The sequence below is a fragment of the Coregonus clupeaformis genome, unplaced genomic scaffold (genome assembly GCF_020615455.1).
Source record: "Coregonus clupeaformis isolate EN_2021a unplaced genomic scaffold, ASM2061545v1 scaf0470, whole genome shotgun sequence".
NCBI lineage: Eukaryota > Metazoa > Chordata > Actinopteri > Salmoniformes > Salmonidae > Coregonus > Coregonus clupeaformis.
Genome location: NW_025533925.1, coordinates 226,140 through 247,500, shown reverse-complemented (window position 1 = coordinate 247,500; position 21,361 = coordinate 226,140). Strand labels below are relative to the sequence as shown.

The 21,361-nt window shown below is 47.9% G+C and overlaps 1 protein-coding gene across 1 annotated transcript in view; it reads left to right on the top strand.

The window, feature by feature from the left end:
- Positions 1-20,819, top strand: part of naf1 (nuclear assembly factor 1 homolog (S. cerevisiae)) — a 30,702-nt gene extending 9,883 nt beyond the window's left edge. Inside the window, exons 6-9 of the mRNA XM_045215537.1 lie at positions 4,559-4,610; positions 16,440-16,551; positions 20,495-20,690; positions 20,789-20,819. Coding sequence (XP_045071472.1) covers positions 4,559-4,610; positions 16,440-16,551; positions 20,495-20,690; positions 20,789-20,819 — 391 coding nt within the window. The remainder of the gene's footprint in view (positions 1-4,558; positions 4,611-16,439; positions 16,552-20,494; positions 20,691-20,788) is intronic.
- Positions 20,820-21,361: the final 542 nt, after the last annotated feature.

Below are 21,361 nucleotides of genomic sequence, written 5' to 3'. Positions count from 1 at the left end.
TCACTGACCAGCTACTACAGTCAGTCACACACTGACTACACCCTGTACATCCTCACTGACCAGCTACTACAGTCAGTCACACACTGACTACACCCTGTACATCCTCACTGACCAGCTACTACAGTCAGTCTCTCACTGACTACACCCTGTACATCCTCACTGAGCAGCTCCTACAGTCAGTCACACACTGACTACACCCTGTACATCCTCACTGACCAGCTACTACAGTCAGTCACACACTGACTACACCCTGTACATCCTCACTGACCAGCTACTACAGTCAGTCACACACTGACTACACCCTGTACATCCTCACTGACCAGCTACTACAGTCAGTCACACACTGACTACACCCTGTACATCCTCACAGACCAGCTACTACAGTCAGTCACACACTGACTACACCCTGTACATCCTCTCTGACCAGCTACTACAGTCAGTCACACACTGACTACACCCTGTACATCCTCACTGACCAGCTACTACAGTCAGTCACACACTGACTACACCCTGTACATCCTCTCTGACCAGCTACTACAGTCAGTCACACACTGACTACACCCTGTACATCCTCTCTGACCAGCTACTACAGTCAGTCACACACTGACTACACCCTGTACATCCTCTCTGACCAGCTACTACAGTCAGTCACACACTGACTACACCCTGTACATCCTCACTGACCAACTACTACAGTCAGTCACACACTGACTACACCCTGTACATCCTCTCTGACCAGCTACTACAGTCAGTCACACACTGACTACACCCTGTACATCCTCTCTGACCAGCTACTACAGTCAGTCACACACTGACTACACCCTGTACATCCTCACTGACCAGCTACTACAGTCAGTCACACACTGACTACACCCTGTACATCTTCACTGACCAGCTACTACAGTCAGTCACACACTGACTACACCCTGTACATCCTCACTGACCAGCTACTACAGTCAGTCACACACTGACTACACCCTGTACATCCTCACTGACCAGCTACTACAGTCAGTCACACACTGACTACACCCTGTACATCCTCACTGACCAGCTACTACAGTCAGTCACACACTGACTACACCCTGTACATCCTCACTGACCAGCTACTACAGTCAGTCAGTCTCTCACTGACTACACCCTGTACATCCTCACTGACCAGCTACTACAGTCAGTCACACACTGACTACACCCTGTACATCCTCACTGACCAGCTACTACAGTCAATCACACACTGACTACACCCTGTACATCCTCACAGACCAGCTACTACAGTCAGTCTCTCACTGACTACACCCTGTACATCCTCACTGACCAGCTACTACAGTCAGTCACACACTGACTACACCCTGTACATCCTCACTGACCAGCTACTACAGTCAGTCACACACTGACTACACCCTGTACATCCTCACTGACCAGCTACTACAGTCAGTCACACACTGACTACACCCTGTACATCCTCACAGACCAGCTACTACAGTCAGTCACACACTGACTACACCCTGTACATCCTCACTGACCAGCTACTACAGTCAGTCACACACTGACTACACCCTGTACATCCTCACTGACCAGCTACTACAGTCAGTCACACACTGACTACACCCTGTACATCCTCACTGACCAGCTACTACAGTCAGTCACACACTGACTACACCCTGTACATCCTCACTGACCAGCTACTACAGTCAGTCACACACTGACTACACCCTGTACATCCTCACTGACCAGCTACTACAGTCAGTCACACACTGACTACACCCTGTACATCCTCACTGACCAGCTACTACAGTCAGTCACACACTGACTACACCCTGTACATCCTCACTGACCAGCTACACAGTCAGTCACACACTGACTACACCCTGTACATCCTCACTGACCAGCTACTACAGTCAGTCAGCTACACACTGACTACACCTTGTACATCCTCACTGACCAGCTACTACAGTCAGTCACACACTGACTACACCCTGTACATCCTCACTGACCAGCTACTACAGTCAGTCACACACTGACTACACCCTGTACATCCTCACTGACCAGCTACTACAGTCAGTCACACACTGACTACACCCTGTACATCCTCACTGACCAGCTACTACAGTCAGTCTCACACTGACTACACCCTGTACATCCTCACTGACCAGCTACTACAGTCAGTCACACACTGACTACACCCTGTACATCCTCACTGACCAGCTACTACAGTCAGTCACACACTGACTACACCCTGTACATCCTCACTGACCAGCTACTACAGTCAGTCACACACTGACTACACCCTGTACATCCTCACTGACCAGCTACTACAGTCAGTCACACACTGACTACACCCTGTACATCCTCACTGACCAGCTACTACAGTCAGTCACACACTGACTACACCCTGTACATCCTCACTGACCAGCTACTACAGTCAGTCAGCTACACACTGACTACACCCTGTACATCCTCACTGACCAGCTACTACAGTCAGTCACACACTGACTACACCCTGTACATCCTCACTGACCAGCTACTACAGTCAGTCACACACTGACTACACCCTGTACATCCTCACTGAGCAGCTACTACAGTCAGTCACACACTGACTACACCCTGTACATCCTCACTGACCAGCTACTACAGTCAGTCACACACTGACTACACCCTGTACATCCTCACTGACCAGCTACTACAGTCAGTCTCTCACTGACTACACCCTGTACATCCTCACTGACCTGCTACTACAGTCAGTCACACACTGACTACACCCTGTACATCCTCACTGACCAGCTACTACAGTCAGTCACACACTGACTACACCCTGTACATCCTCACTGACCAGCTACTACAGTCAGTCACACACTGACTACACCCTGTACATCCTCACAGACCAGCTACTACAGTCAGTCTCACACTGACTACACCCTGTACATCCTCACTGACCAGCTACTACAGTCAGTCACACACTGACTACACCCTGTACATCCTCACAGACCAGCTACTACAGTCAGTCTCACACTGACTACACCCTGTACATCCTCACTGACCAGCTACTACAGTCAGTCACACACTGACTACACCCTGTACATCCTCACTGACCAGCTACTACAGTCAGTCACACACTGACTACACCCTGTACATCCTCACTGACCAGCTACTACAGTCAGTCACACACTGACTACACCCTGTACATCCTCACTGACCAGCTACTACAGTCAGTCACACACTGACTACACCCTGTACATCCTCACTGACCAGCTACTACAGTCAGTCACACACTGACTACACCCTGTACATCCTCACAGACCAGCTACTACAGTCAGTCACACACTGACTACACCCTGTACATCCTCACTGACCAGCTACTACAGTCAGTTACACACTGACTACACCCTGTACATCCTCACTGACCAGCTACTACAGTCAGTCACACACTGACTACACCCTGTACATCCTCACTGACCAGCTACTACAGTCAGTCACACACTGACTACACCCTGTACATCCTCACTGACCAGCTACTACAGTCAGTCACACACTGACTACACCCTGTACATCCTCACTGACCAGCTACTACAGTCAGTCACACACTGACTACACCCTGTACATCCTCACTGACCAGCTACTACAGTCAGTCACACACTGACTACACCCTGTACATCCTCACTGACCAGCTACGACGGTCAGTCACACACTGACTACACCCTGTACATCCTCACTGACCAGCTACTACAGTCAGTCAGTCTCTCACTGACTACACCCTGTACATCCTCACTGACCAGCTACTACAGTCAGTCACACACTGACTACACCCTGTACATCCTCACTGACCAGCTACTACAGTCAGTCACACACTGACTACACCCTGTACATCCTCACTGACCAGCTACTACAGTCAGTCACACACTGACTACACCCTGTACATCCTCACTGACCAGCTACTACAGTCAGTCAGCTACACACTGACTACACCCTGTACATCCTCACTGACCAGCTACTACAGTCAGTCACACACTGACTACACCCTGTACATCCTCACTGACCAGCTACTACAGTCAGTCACACACTGACTACACCCTGTACATCCTCACTGACCAGCTACTACAGTCAGTCACACACTGACTACACCCTGTACATCCTCACTGACCAGCTACAGTCAGTCACACACTGACTACACCCTGTACATCCTCACTGACCAGCTACTACAGTCAGTCACACACTGACTACACCCTGTACATCCTCACTGACCAGCTACTACAGTCAGTCACACACTGACTACACCCTGTACATCTCACTGACCAGCTACTACAGTCAGTCACACACTGACTACACCCTGTACATCCTCACTGACCAGCTACTACAGTCAGTCACACACTGACTACACCCTGTACATCCTCACTGACCAGCTACTACAGTCAGTCACACACTGACTACACCCTGTACATCCTCACTGACCAGCTACTACAGTCAGTCACACACTGACTACACCCTGTACATCCTCCAGTCAGTCACACACATGTAATTTCATCTTTGTCTCCGTATTGAAGCTGACGTGTGTGTTAATGTTCAGGTTGAAAGGCTCGGACGCGTCCTGGAAGAATGACCAGGAGCCGCCACCAGAGGTGAGGAACACACTCAGGCGCTGTCTGAATACCCATACTGCCTTCTAAACACTCAGGCCCTGTCTGAATACCCATACTGCCTTCTAAACACTCAGGCCCTGTCTGAATACCCATACTGCCTTCTAAACACCCAGGCCCTGTCTGAATACCCATACTGCCTTCTAAACACCCAGGCGCTGTCTGAATACCCATACTGCCTTCTAAACACTCAGGCCCTGTCTGAATACCCATACTGCCTTCTAAACACCCAGGCCCTGTCTGAATACCCATACTGCCTTCTAAACACCCAGGCCCTGTCTGAATACCCATACTGCCTTCTAAACACCCAGGCGCTGTCTGAATACCCATACTGCCTTCCTAAACACCCAGGCCCTGTCTGAATACCCATACTGCCTTCTAAACACCCAGGCCCTGTCTGAATACCCATACTGCCTTCTAAACACCCAGGCGCTGTCTGAATACCCATACTGCCTTCTAAACACCCAGGCGCTGTCTGAATACCCATACTGCCTTCTAAACACTCAGGCCCTGTCTGAATACCCATACTGCCTTCTAAACACTCAGGCCCTGTCTGAATACCCATACTGCCTTCTAAACACTCCAGGCCCTGTCTGAATACCCATACTGCCTTCTAAACACCCAGGCCCTGTCTGAATACCCATACTGCCTTCTAAACACTCAGGCCCTGTCTGAATACCCATACTGCCTTCTAAACACTCCAGGCCCTGTCTGAATACCCATACTGCCTTCTAAACACTCAGGCCCTGTCTGAATACCCATACTGCCTTCTAAACACCCAGGCCCTGTCTGAATACCCATACTGCTTTCCTAAACACCCAGGCCCTGTCTGAATACCCATACTGCCTTCTAAACACCCAGGCCCTGTCTGAATACCCATACTGCCTTCTAAACACCCAGGCGCTGTCTGAATACCCATACTGCCTTCTAAACACTCAGGCCCTGTCTGAATACCCATACTGCCTTCTAAACACTCAGGCCCTGTCTGAATACCCATACTGCCTTCTAAACACCCAGGCCCTGTCTGAATACCCATACTGCCTTCTAAACACTCAGGCCCTGTCTGAATACCCATACTGCCTTCTAAACACTCCAGGCGCTGTCTGAATACCCATACTGCCTTCTAAACACTCCAGGCGCTGTCTGAATACCCATACTGCCTTCTAAACACCCAGGCGCTGTCTGAATACCCATACTGCCTTCTAAACACTCAGGCCCTGTCTGAATACCCATACTGCCTTCTAAACACCCAGGCCCTGTCTGAATACCCATACTGCCTTCTAAACACTCAGGCCCTGTCTGAATACCCATACTGCCTTCTAAACACCCAGGCCCTGTCTGAATACCCATACTGCCTTCTAAACACCCAGGCCCTGTCTGAATACCCATACTGCCTTCTAAACACCCAGGCCCTGTCTGAATACCCATACTGCCTTCTAAACACCCAGGCGCTGTCTGAATACCCATACTGCCTTCTAAACACTCAGGCGCTGTCTGAATACCCATACTGCCTTCCTAAACACTCAGGCCCTGTCTGAATACCCATACTGCCTTCTAAACACCCAGGCCCTGTCTGAATACCCATACTGCCTTCTAAACACTCAGGCCCTGTCTGAATACCCATACTGCCTTCTAAACACCCAGGCCCTGTCTGAATACCCATACTGCCTTCTAAACACCCAGGCTCTGTCTGAATACCCATACTGCCTTCTAAACACTCCAGGCCCTGTCTGAATACCCATACTGCCTTCTAAACACTCAGGCCCTGTCTGAATACCCATACTGCCTTCCTAAACACTCAGGCCCTGTCTGAATACCCATACTGCCTTCTAAACACCCAGGCCCTGTCTGAATACCCATACTGCCTTCTAAACACCCAGGCCCTGTCTGAATACCCATACTGCCTTCTAAACACCCAGGCGCTGTCTGAATACCCATACTGCCTTCTAAACACTCAGGTGCTGTCTGAATACCCATACTGCCTTCTAAACACTCAGGCGCTGTCTGAATACCCATACTGCCTTCTAAACACCCAGGCCCTGTCTGAATACCCATACTGCCTTCTAAACACTCAGGCCCTGTCTGAATACCCATACTGCCTTCTAAACACCCAGGCCCTGTCTGAATACCCATACTGCCTTCTAAACACCCAGGCCCTGTCTGAATACCCATACTGCCTTCTAAACACCCAGGCCCTGTCTGAATACCCATACTGCCTTCTAAACACTCAGGCGCTGTCTGAATACCCATACTGCCTTCTAAACACTCAGGCGCTGTCTGAATACCCATACTGCCTTCTAAACACTCAGGCCCTGTCTGAATACCAATACTGCCTTCTAAACACCCAGGCCTGTCTGAATACCCATACTGCCTTCTAAACACTCAGGCCCTGTCTGAATACCCATACTGCCTTCTAAACACCCAGGCCCTGTCTGAATACCCATACTGCCTTCTAAACACCCAGGCCCTGTCTGAATACCCATACTGCCTTCTAAACACTCAGGCCCTGTCTGAATACCCATACTGCCTTCTAAACACCCAGGCCCTGTCTGAATACCCATACTGCCTTCTAAACACTCAGGCCCTGTCTGAATACCCATACTGCCTTCTAAACACTCAGGCCCTGTCTGAATACCCATACTGCCTTCTAAACACCCAGGCCCTGTCTGAATACCCATACTGCCTTCTAAACACTCAGGCCCTGTCTGAATACCCATACTACCTTCTAAACACCCAGGCCTTGTCTGAATACCCATACTGCCTTCTAAACACTCAGGCCCTGTCTGAATACCCATACTGCCTTCTAAACACTCAGGCCCTGTCTGAATACCCATACTGCCTTCTAAACACTCAGGCCCTGTCTGAATACCCATACTACCTTCTAAACACCCAGGCCCTGTCTGAATACCCATACTGCCTTCTAAACACTCCAGGCCCTGTCTGAATACCCATACTGCCTTCTAAACACTCAGGCCCTGTCTGAATACCCATACTGCCTTCTAAACACCCAGGCCCTGTCTGAATACCCATACTGCCTTCTAAACACCCAGGCCCTGTCTGAATACCCATACTGCCTTCTAAACACCCAGGCCCTGTCTGAATACCCATACTGCCTTCTAAACACCCAGGCCCTGTCTGAATACCCATACTGCCTTCTAAACACCCAGGCCCTGTCTGAATACCCATACTGCCTTCTAAACACCCAGGCCCTGTCTGAATACCCATACTGCCTTCTAAACACCCCAGGCCCTGTCTGAATACCCATACTGCCTTCTAAACACTCAGGCCCTGTCTGAATACCCATACTGCCTTCTAAATACCTTCTAAATAGTAGACATTTTGGGGATGTGAAAATACAACGTTTATAGTAGTGAGTAGTGACATTTCTAACGTTGAGTATGTTTTAAATGTCAGAATGTCATAGTCATTTGGACTTCATCTAGTAGAATTCACTGAACACTATTGAGGAAGAGAACGGTCTTCATCTAGTAGAATTCACTGAACACTATTGAGGAAGAGAACGGTCTTTATCTAGTAGAATTCACTGAACACTATTGAGGAAGAGAACGGTCTTTATCTAGTAGAATTCACTGAACACTATTGAGGAAGAGAATGGTCTTTATCTAGTAGAATTCACCTGAACACTATTGAGGAAGAGAACGGTCTTTATCTAGTAGAATTCACTGAACACTATTGAGGAAGAGAATGGTCTTTATCTAGTAGAATTCACTGAACACTATTGAGGAAGAGAACGGTCTTTATCTAGTAGAATTCACTGAACACTAATGAGGAAGAGAATGGTCTTTATCTAGTAGAATTCACTGAACACTATTGAGGAAGAGAACGGTCTTTATCTAGTAGAATTCACTGAACACTATTGAGGAAGAGAATGGTCTTTATCTAGTAGAATTCACTGAACACTATTGAGGAAGAGAATGGTCTTCATCTAGTAGAATTCACTGAACACTATTGAGGAAGAGAACGGTCTTTATCTAGTAGAATTCACTGAACACTATTGAGGAAGAGAATGGTCTTTATCTAGTAGAATTCACTGAACACTATTGAGGAAGAGAACGGTCTTTATCTAGTAGAATTCACTGAACACTATTCCCTCTCTCCTCTTCCCCCTCTCCTCACTCTCCTCTTCCCTCTTCCATCTTCCCTCTCTCCTCTTCCATCTTCCCTCTCTCCTCTTCCCTCTCTCCTCTTCCCTCTCTCCTCTTCCCTCTCTCCTCTTCCCTCTTCCATCTTCCCTCTCTCCTCTTCCCTCTCTCCTCTTCCCTCTCTCCTCTTCCCTCTCTCCTCTTCCCTCTCTCCTCTTCCCTCTCTCCTCTTCCCTCTCTCCTCTTCCCTCTTCCATCTTCCCTCTCTCCTCTTCCCTCTTCCATCTTCCCTCTCTCCTCTTCCCTCTCTCCTCTTCCCTCTCTCCTCTTCCCTCTCTCCTCTTCCCTCTCTCCTCTTCCCTCTCTCCTCTTCCCTCTCTCCTCTTCCCTCTTCCATCTTCCCTCTCTCCTCTTCCCTCTCTCCTCTTCCCTCTTCCATCTTCCCTCTCTCCTCTTCCCTCTCTCCTCTTCCCTCTCTCCTCTTCCCTCTCTCCTCTTCCCTCTCTCCTCTTCCCTCTTCCCTCTTCCCTCTCTCCTCTTCCCTCTTCCCCTCTCTCCTCTTCCCTCTCTCCTCTTCCCTCTCTCCTCTTCCCTCTCTCCTCTTCCCTCTCTCCTCTTCCCTCTTCCCTCTTCCCTCTCTCCTCTTCCCTCTCTCCTCTTCCCTCTCTCCTCTTCCCTCTCTCCTCTTCCCTCTCTCCTCTTCCCTCTCTCCTCTTCCCTCTCTCCTCACTCTCCTCTTCCCTCTCCTTTCCAACATAATCCAGGTAGAATCAGGAATTCCCCAGAGCAGCTGTCTAGGCCCCTTAATTTTTTCAATATTTTCTAATGACATGCCACTGGCTCTGAGTAAAGCCAGTGTGTCTATGTATGCGGATGACTCAACACTATACACGTCAGCTACTACAGCAACTGGAATGACTGCAACACTTCAGAAAGAGCTGCAGTTAGTTTCAGAATGGGTTGCAAGGAATAAGTTAGTCCTAAATATTTCAAAAACTAAAAGCATTGTATTTGGGACAAATCATTCACTAAACCCTAAACCTCAACTAAATCTTGTAATGAATAAATTGAGCAAGTTGAGGTGACTAAACTGATTGGAGTAACCCTGGATTGTAAACTGTCATGGTCAAAACATATTGATACAACAGTAGCTACGATGAGGAGAAGTATGTCCATAATAAAGCGCTGCTCTGCCTTCTTAACAGCACTGTCAACAAGGCAGGTCCTACAGGCCCTAGTTTTGTCACACCTGGACTACTGTTCAGTCGTGTGGTCAGGTGCCACAAAATGGGACTTAGGAAAATCGCAATTGGCTCAGAACAGGGCAGTACGGCTGGACCTTGGATGTACACAGAGAGCAAACATTAATAATATGCATGTCAATCTCTCCTGGCTCAAAGTGGAGGAGAGATTGACTTCATCACTACTTGTATTTGTGAAAGGTATTGACATGTTGAATGCACCGAGCTGTCTGTTTGAACTACTGGCACACAGCTCAGACACCCATACATACCCCACAAGACATGCCACCAGAGGTCTCTTCACAGTCCCCAAGTCCAGAACAGACTATGGGAGGCGCACAGTACTACATAGAGCCATTACTACATGGAACTCTATTCCAGATCAGGTAACTGATGCAAGCAGTAGAATCAGATTTAAAAACAGATAAAAATACACCTTATGGAACAGCGGGGACTGTGAAGAGACACACACACATGATGACCCTCACTCTACACACAGACACACATGATGACCCTCACTCTATACACACACATGATGACCCTCACTCTATACACAGGTACACATGATGACCCTCACTCTATACACAGGTACACATGATGACCCTCACTCTATACACACACATGATGACCCTCACTCTATACACAGGTACACATGATGACCCTCACTCTATACACAGGTACACATGATGACCCTCACTCTATACACACACATGATGACCCTCACTCTATACACACGTACACATGATGACCCTCACTCTATACACACACACACATGATGACCCTCACTCTATACACAGGTACACATGATGACCCTCACTCTATACACACGTACACATGATGACCCTCACTCTATACACAGGTACACATGATGACCCTCACTCTATACACAGGTACACATGATGACCCTCACTCTATACACACGTACACATGATGACCCTCACTCTATACACAGGTACACATGATGACCCTCACTCTATACACACGTACACATGATGACCCTCACTCTATACACACGTACACATGATGACCCTCACTCTATACACACGTACACATGATGACCCTCACTCTATACACACGTACACATGATGACCCTCACTCTACACACACGTACACATGATGACCCTCACTCTATACACACGTACACATGATGACCCTCACTCTATACACACGTACACATGATGACCCTCACTCTATACACACGTACACATGATGACCCTCACTCTATACACACGTACACATGATGACACTCACTCTACACACAGGTACACATGATGACCCTCACTCTATACACAGGTACACATGATGACCCTCACTCTACACACAGGTACACATGATGACCCTCACTCTATACACACGTACACATGATGACCCTCACTCTATACACAGGTACACATGATGACCCTCACTCTATACACACGTACACATGATGACCCTCACTCTATACACAGGTACACATGATGACCCTCACTCTATACACAGGTACACATGATGACACTCACTCTACACACACGTACACATGATGACCCTCACTCTACACACAGGTACACATGATGACACTCACTCTACACACACGTACACATGATGACCCTCACTCTACACACACGTACACATGATGACACTCACTCTACACACAGGTACACATGATGACCCTCACTCTATACACAGGTACACATGATGACCCTCACTCTACACACAGGTACACATGATGACCCTCACTCTATACACACGTACACATGATGACCCTCACTCTATACACAGGTACACATGATGACCCTCACTCTATACACAGGTACACATGATGACCCTCACTCTACACACAGGTACACATGATGACCCTCACTCTATACACACGTACACATGATGACCCTCACTCTACACACACGTACACATGATGACCCTCACTCTATACACAGGTACACATGATGACCCTCACTCTACACACACGTACACATGATGACCCTCACTCTATACACACGTACACATGATGACCCTCACTCTACACACAGGTACACATGATGACCCTCACTCTATACACAGGTACACATGATGACCCTCACTCTACACACGTACACATGATGACCCTCACTCTACACACAGGTACACATGATGACCCTCACTCTATACACACGTACACATGATGACCCTCACTCTATACACACGTACACATGATGACCCTCACTCTACACACAGGTACACATGATGACCCTCACTCTACACACAGGTACACATGATGACCCTCACTCTATACACAGGTACACATGATGACCCTCACTCTACACACGTACACATGATGACCCTCACTCTACACACACGTACACATGATGACCCTCACTCTACACACACGTACACATGATGACCCTCACTCTATACACACGTACACATGATGACCCTCACTCTATACACACGTACACATGATGACCCTCACTCTATACACACGTACACATGATGACCCTCACTCTACACACACGTACACATGATGACCCTCACTCTACACACACGTACACATGATGACCCTCACTCTATACACACGTACACATGATGACCCTCACTCTATACACACGTACACATGATGACACTCACTCTATACACACGTACACATGATGACCCTCACTCTACACACAGGTACACATGATGACCCTCACTCTATACACACGTACACATGATGACCCTCACTCTATACACACGTACACATGATGACCCTCACTCTACACACAGGTACACATGATGACCCTCACTCTATACACAGGTACACATGATGACCCTCACTCTACACACAGGTACACATGATGACCCTCACTCTATACACACGTACACATGATGACCCTCACTCTACACACAGGTACACATGATGACCCTCACTCTACACACAGGTACACATGATGACCCTCACTCTATACACAGGTACACATGATGACCCTCACTCTACACACAGGTACACATGATGACACTCACTCTATACACACGTACACATGATGACCCTCACTCTATACACACGTACACATGATGACCCTCACTCTACACACAGGTACACATGATGACACTCACTCTATACACACGTACACATGATGACCCTCACTCTACACACAGGTACACATGATGACCCTCACTCTATACACAGGTACACATGATGACCCTCACTCTACACACGTACACATGATGACCCTCACTCTATACACACGTACACATGATGACCCTCACTCTACACACAGGTACACATGATGACCCTCACTCTATACACAGGTACACATGATGACCCTCACTCTACACACAGGTACACATGATGACCCTCACTCTACACACAGGTACACATGATGACCCTCACTCTACACACAGGTACACATGATGACCCTCACTCTATACACACGTACACATGATGACCCTCACTCTATACACACGTACACATGATGACCCTCACTCTATACACACACATGATGACCCTCACTCTATACACAGGTACACATGATGACCCTCACTCTATACACAGGTACACATGATGACCCTCACTCTATACACAGGTACACATGATGACCCTCACTCTATACACAGGTACACATGATGACCCTCACTCTATACACACGTACACATGATGACCCTCACTCTATACACACGTACACATGATGACCCTCACTCTATACACACGTACACATGATGACCCTCACTCTATACACACGTACACATGATGACCCTCACTCTATACACACGTACACATGATGACCCTCACTCTATACACAGGTACACATGATGACCCTCACTCTATACACACGTACACATGATGACCCTCACTCTATACACACACATGATGACCCTCACTCTATACACAGGTACACATGATGACCCTCACTCTACACACAGGTACACATGATGACCCTCACTCTACACACAGGTACACATGATGACCCTCACTCTACACACAGGTACACATGATGACCCTCACTCTATACACACGTACACATGATGACCCTCACTCTATACACACGTACACATGATGACCCTCACTCTATACACAGGTACACATGATGACCCTCACTCTATACACAGGTACACATGATGACCCTCACTCTACACACACGTACACATGATGACCCTCACTCTATACACACGTACACATGATGACCCTCACTCTATACACACGTACACATGATGACCCTCACTCTATACACACGTACACATGATGACCCTCACTCTATACACACGTACACATGATGACACTCACTCTATACACACACACACATGATGACCCTCACTCTACACACACGTACACATGATGACCCTCACTCTATACACACGTACACATGATGACCCTCACTCTATACACACGTACACATGATGACCCTCACTCTATACACACGTACACATGATGACCCTCACTCTATACACACGTACACATGATGACACTCACTCTATACACACACACACATGATGACCCTCACTCTACACACACGTACACATGATGACCCTCACTCTATACACAGGTACACATGATGACCCTCACTCTATACACAGGTACACATGATGACCCTCACTCTATACACAGGTACACATGATGACACTCACTCTACACACACGTATACATGGATGCTGTATTGTAAATATGTGATGGTGGAGTAGTGGCCTGAGGGAACACACTAAATGGATTCAACTGTATATAACTGCCTTAATGTTGCTGGACCCCAGCAGCTAATGGGGATCCTTAATAAATACAAATCCTCCTCCTCACTTATTCCCTCTCTCTCCTCTCCTCCTCTCTCCTACTCTCCCCCCTCGCTCTCTTCTCTCTCCTCACTTCTTCCCTCTCTCCTCTGTTCCCTCTCTCTCTCTCCTCTTCTCACTTCTTCCCTCTCTCCTCTCCTCCTCTCTCCTACTCTTCCCTCTCTCCTCTCTTCCCCCTCGCTCTCTTCTCTCTCCTCACTTCTTCCCTTGCTCCCCTCCTCTCCTCTTCCCTCTCTCCTCTTCTCACTTCTTCCCTCTCTCCTCTGTTCCCTCTCTCTCCTCTCCTCACTTCTTCCCTCTCTCCTCTGTTCCCTCTCTCTCTCCTCTTCTCACTTCTTCCCTCTCTCCTCTCCTCCTCTCTCCTACTCTTCCCTCTCTCCTCTCTTCCCCCTCGCTCTCTTCTCTCTCCTCTCCTCTTCCCTCTCTCCTCTTCTCACTTCTTCCCTCTCTCCTCTGTTCCCTCTCTCTCTCCTCTCCTCACTTCTTCCCTTGCTCCCCTCCTCTCCTCTTCCCTCTCTCCTCTCCTCTCCTCTTCCCTCTATCCTCTTCTCACTTCTTCCCTCTCTCCTCTGTTCCCTCTCTCTCTCCTCTCCTCACTTCTTCCCTTGCTCCCCTCCTCTCCTCTTCCCTCTCTCCTCTTCTCACTTCTTCCCTCTCTCCTCTGTTCCCTCTCTCTCCTCTTCTCACTTCTTCCCTCTCTCCTCTGTTCCCTCTCTCTCTCCTCTTCTCACTTCTTCCCTCTCTCCTCTCCTCCTCTCTCCTACTCTTCCCTCTCTCCTCTCTTCCCCCTCCTCACTTCTTCCCTTGCTCCCCTCCTCTCCTCTTCCCTCTCTCCTCTTCTCACTTCTTCCCTCTCTCCTCTGTTCCCTCTCTCTCTCCTCTCCTCACTTCTTCCCTCTCTCCTCTGTTCCCTCTCTCTCTCCTCTCCTCACTTCTTCCCTTGCTCCCCTCCTCTCCTCTTCCCTCTCTCCTCTGTTCCCTCTCTCTCCTCTCCTCACTTCTTCCCTCTCTCCTCTGTTCCCTCTCTCTCCTCTTCTCACTTCTTCCCTCTCTCCTCTGTTCCCTCTCTCTCCTCTTCTCACTTCTTCCCTCTCTCCTCTGTTCCCTCTCTCTCTCCTCTTCTCACTTCTTCCCTCTCTCCTCTCCTCCTCTCTCCTACTCTTCCCTCTCTCCTCTCTTCCCCCTCCTCACTTCTTCCCTTGCTCCCCTCCTCTCCTCTTCCCTCTCTCCTCTTCTCACTTCTTCCCTCTCTCCTCTGTTCCCTCTCTCTCTCCTCTCCTCACTTCTTCCCTCTCTCCTCTGTTCCCTCTCTCTCTCCTCTCCTCACTTCTTCCCTTGCTCCCCTCCTCTCCTCTTCCCTCTCTCCTCTGTTCCCTCTCTCTCCTCTCCTCACTTCTTCCCTCTCTCCTCTGTTCCCTCTCTCTCCTCACTTCTTCCCTCTCTCCTCTGTTCCCTCTCTCTCCTCTTCTCACTTCTTCCCTCTCTCCTCTGTTCCCTCTCTCTCCTCTTCTCACTTCTTCCCTCTCTCCTCTGTTCCCTCTCTCTCTCCTCTTCTCACTTCTTCCCTCTCTCCTCTCCTCCTCTCTCCTACTCTTCCCTCTCTCCTCTCTTCCCCCTCGCTCCCTTCTCTCTCCTCACTTCTTCCCTTGCTCCCCTCCTCTCCTCTTCCCCCTCTCCTCTCTTCCCTCTCTCTCCTCTTCTCACTTCTTCCCTCTCTCCTCTCCTCCCCTCCTCTCTCCTCTCTTGTCTCTCTCCAGGCGTTGGACTTCAGTGATGATGAGGCAGAACAGATGATGAAAAGGAAGAAGAAGAAGGGGAATGTTCAGAAGAGTGAGAGAGAAAGAGGACAGAGAGCCCAGCACCAACCAGGTCAGACACAACATGCACTCTGTTACTTCTGGTCAACTTTCAAACTTCTGTGTGAATTCCTTTCGGAGCATGTCGGGAGTGTGTTGGAGGCCGTTGGTGGAAATTCTCCCAGAGAATCTGATGGTCTCGTCGGTCGGAGCATGTCGGGAATGTGTTGGAGGCCGTTGGTGGAAATTCTCCCAGAGAATCTGATGGTCTCGTCGGTTTGACCTCCTCCTTTGACACTAGCAATTCAAGAGCCAATCACCACAGAGCACAGGGGCGTTCCCAAAGCATATTGTTGGTGCCCACGTGGACAGAAAGCGCATGCAGTGCTGAATTTGATGAAAGGCGATATCATCATTTGATTTCTCTGGGAAAAAGGTTGTGGGTAACAGTGCAAATCATCAGATTAGGGGAGACTGGGGCTGTCATCCTGTTAACTCCTTAGGTTAGAGGAGACTGGGGCTGTCATCCTGTTAACTCCTTAGGTTAGAGGAGACTGGGGCTGTCATCCTGTTAACTCCTTAGGTTAGGAGAGACTGGGGCTGTCATCCTGTTAACTCCTTAGGTTAGGGGAGACTGGGGCTGTCATCCTGTTAACTCCTTAGGTTAGGAGAGACTGGGGCTGTCATCCTGTTAACTCCTTAGGTTAGGAGAGACTGGGGCTGTCATCCTGTTAACTCCTTAGGTTAGGAGAGACTGGGGCTGTCATCCTGTTAACTCCTTAGGTTAGGGGAGACTGGGGCTGTCATCCTGTTAACTCCTTAGGTTAGGAGAGACTGGGGCTGTCATCCTGTTAACTCCTTAGGTTAGGAGAGACTGGGGCTGTCATCCTGTTAACTCCTTAGGTTAGAGGAGACTGGGGCTGTCATCCTGTTAACTCCTTAGGTTAGGAGAGACTGGGGCTGTCATCCTGTTAACTCCTTAGGTTAGGGAGACTGGGGCTGTCATCCTGTTAACTCCTTAGGTTAGGGGAGACTGGGGCTGTCATCCTGTTAACTCCTTAGGTTAGGAGAGACTGGGGCTGTCATCCTGTTAACTCCTTAGGTTAGAGGAGACTGGGGCTGTCATCCTGTTAACTCCTTAGGTTAGGAGAGACTGGGACTGTCATCCTGTTAACTCCTTAGGTTAGAGGAGACTGGGGCTGTCATCCTGTTAACTCCTTAGGTTAGAGGAGACTGGGGCTGTCATCCTGTTAACTCCTTAGGTTAGAGGAGACTGGGGCTGTCATCCTGTTAACTCCTTAGGTTAGGGGAGACTGGGGCTATCATCCTGTTAACTCCTTAGGTTAGGGGAGACTGGGGCTGTCATCCTGTTAACTCCTTAGGTTAGATGAAACTGGGGCTGTCATCCTGTTAACTCCTTAGGTTAGAGGGGACTGGGGCTGTCATCCTGTTAACTCCTTAGGTTAGAGGAGACTGGGGCTGTCATCCTGTTAACTCCTTAGGTTAGAGGAGACTGGGGCTGTCATCCTGTTAACTCCTTAGGTTAGAGGAGACTGGGGCTGTCATCCTGTTAACTCCTTAGGTTAGAGGAGACTGGGGCTGTCATCCTGTTAACTCCTTAGGTTAGAGGGGACTGGGGCTGTCATCCTGTTAACTCCTTAGGTTAGAGGAGACTGGGGCTGTCATCCTGTTAACTCCTTAGGTTAGGGGAGACTGGGGCTGTCATCCTGTTAACTCCTTAGGTTAGAGGGGACTGGGGCTGTCATCCTGTTAACTCCTTAGGTTAGAGGAGACTGGGGCTGTCATCCTGTTAACTCCTTAGGTTAGGGGAGACTGGGGCTGTCATCCTGTTAACTCCTTAGGTTAGAGGAGACTGGGGCTGTCATCCTGTTAACTCCTTAGGTTAGATGAGACTGGGGCTGTCATCCTGTTAACTCCTTAGGTTAGAGGAGACTGGGGCTGTCATCCTGTTAACTCCTTAGGTTAGGGGAGACTAGTGTATTTCTCAACACCAGGAGGTCTATAGGTTATCTTATGGGGTTGTATTTCTCAACACCAGGAGGTCTATAGGTTATTTTATGAGACTATGGGTTCCCTTTTATCGTCATAACTTATTCCAAAATGGGAGTTATTACCTTTCAAACACACTGTCCACTTGAAATGAACAATGTAGCCTACGGAGTCTTAGAAATAGCCAGGTTATTGATTTTGGATTGAGCAGTTTAAAACATGTTTGATTGAAACAGTTTATACTTTAACTTTTTATAACCATCCCCAACTGAGCATAAAGGCTAACTATGATGCTAATTTCCACATGGTTTGACCTAGCTAACTATGATGCTAATTTCCACATGGTTTGACCTAGCTAACTATGATGCTAATTTCCACATGGTTTGACCTAGCTAACTATGATGCTAATTTCCACATGGTTTGACCTAGCTAACTATGTTGCTAATTTCCACATGGTTTGACCTAGCTAACTATGTTGCTAATTTCCACATGGCTTGACCTAGCTAACTATGTTGCTAATTTCCACATGGTTTGACCTAGCTAACTATGATGCTATGTATTCAAACAATGAAAATATCAATACATTCTTTTTTACTTTCACCTCCTATAAAATCCGAAAATTCCCATCACCTCAATGTTTTGAGATGCTGATATGAATTTAGCAAGTGGGTGACCTCTTGCAAAGTAGTCCCACATTTGAATCTCCAAATGATTGGGCTATACAGAACTTTCTAGATTGGGAGTGACACCAACATATGGAACGCCCAGCCCCGGTCTCCCCTATTCACTGTGCAGTTATTAGAGTGGTTATTGGGCTGTTTCATCCTGCGTGTTGTAAGAAATACAAATTGGGACATTCAAGTGATTCCCCTTGATTAGACCTAACCCTAGCATAGATGGATTTAGGCGAACCCTAGCATAGATGGATTTAAGCGAACCGTAGCATAGATGGATTTAAGCGAACCCTAGCATAGATGGATTTAAGCTAACACTAGCATAGATGGATTTAAGCGAACCCTATCATAATGGATTTAAGCTAACCCTAGCATAGATGGATTTAAGCTAACCCTAGCATAGATGGATTTAAGCTAACCCTAGCATAGATGGATTTAAGCTAACCCTAGCATAGATGGATTTAAGCTAACCCTAGCATAGATGGATTTAAGCGAACCCTAGCATAGATGGATTTAAGCGAACCCTAGCATAGATGGATTTAAGCTAAGACTATCATAGATGGATTTAAACTAACCCTAGCATAGATGGATTTAAACTAACCCTAGCATAGATGGATTTAAGCTAACCCTAGCATAATGGATTTAAGCTAACCCTAGCATAATGGATTTAAGCTAACCCTAGCATAGATGGATTTAAGCTAACCCTAGCATAGATGGATTTAAGCTAACCCTAGCATAGATGGATTTAAGCTAACCCTAGCATAATGGATTTAAGCTAAGGCTATCATAGATGGATTTAAGCTAACCCTAGCATAATGGATTTAAGCTAACCCTATCATAGATGGATTTAAGCTAACCCTAGCATAATGGATTTAAGCTAACCCTAGCATAATGGATTTAAGCTAACCCTAGCATAATGGATTTAAGCTAACCCTAGCATAATGGATTTAAGCTAACCCTAGCATAATGGATTTAAGCTAAGACTATCATAGATGGATTTAAGGTGAGCATTTTGTGCAATAAATAAATAAGGTATTTTTAAGATGTTCTGACCAAATACTCGATGGGAAAAGCAAGCATGCACTTTTCTGAAGAATTTAAAATACAGCATAGAACAGATGTCAGAAGGAGGAGAGATTTGTGAATACACAGGGCAGGCAGCGAGAAAGCACATTGAAACAAACCATCCTAATATTAACAGTCTTGGCCAGCCGTTGGGCCCATTCTGACTCCATGGCTTTCTGATGACTTGGTTCAGATTCTGATGGTTGTTGGCTGTATATCATTTGAGCTTTAACCCGTGTGTGTACCCTCATTCTCTTTCTCCTACAGACGGAGATTCCGTCACCAGACCACAGATGTCCCAGAGGCCTTTGCAACAGAGTCGTCCACCCCGCCGTGACAACTGGGGTCCCCCACCACGATACGAAGGGGCTCCATTCTACCCCCACCAGCCCCACTACCCCTACCCTCCCCCTTACCAGCCCCAGTCCTTCCCCCTCTACCCTCCCCCTCCTCCCTCCCACATGTCCTTCCCTGGCCCCCTCCCCCTAACCCCTACCCCACCCTCCCCTTCTCTCACCTCCCCCTCCTCCCCCACCGCCCACTGGCCCCTATCCTCCTCAGTGAGGGAGACCCAGCCCCTGAGCCAGAATGAGTTACAGTATATCTGGTGCGTTCAGGTCCCGTTCCTCTCAACAGTGGGGCACGTATTTGCTCCAACCCAGCCCTAAGGACAGAACAGTGCAGTCTGGACTAGGGACTGTTCACCTCTCTGATGTTCATCAGCGCACACACACACACACACACACACACACACACACACACACACACACACACACACACACACACACACACCACCAGGGACTGTTCACCTCTCCTAGACACTCAACAGCATTGTTTGGGATGTAGCTCAGTTGGTAGAGCATGGTGTTTACAACGCCAGGGTTGTGGGTTCGATTCCCATGGGGGGCCAGTATGGAAAAAAATAAAATAAAAATGTATGCACTCACTAACTGTAAGTCGCTCTGGATAAGAGCGTCTGCTAAATGACTAAAATGTAAATGTAAAATGTTTGACCAAATCATCACATTAAAATATATTTTTATGTCTGCATTTCATGTTTGTTTTCATAGTTTCTGTCCTTAAACCCAGTAGTATGGACTAGTGTTGTAGTGATGATGATGATGATGACAGCTC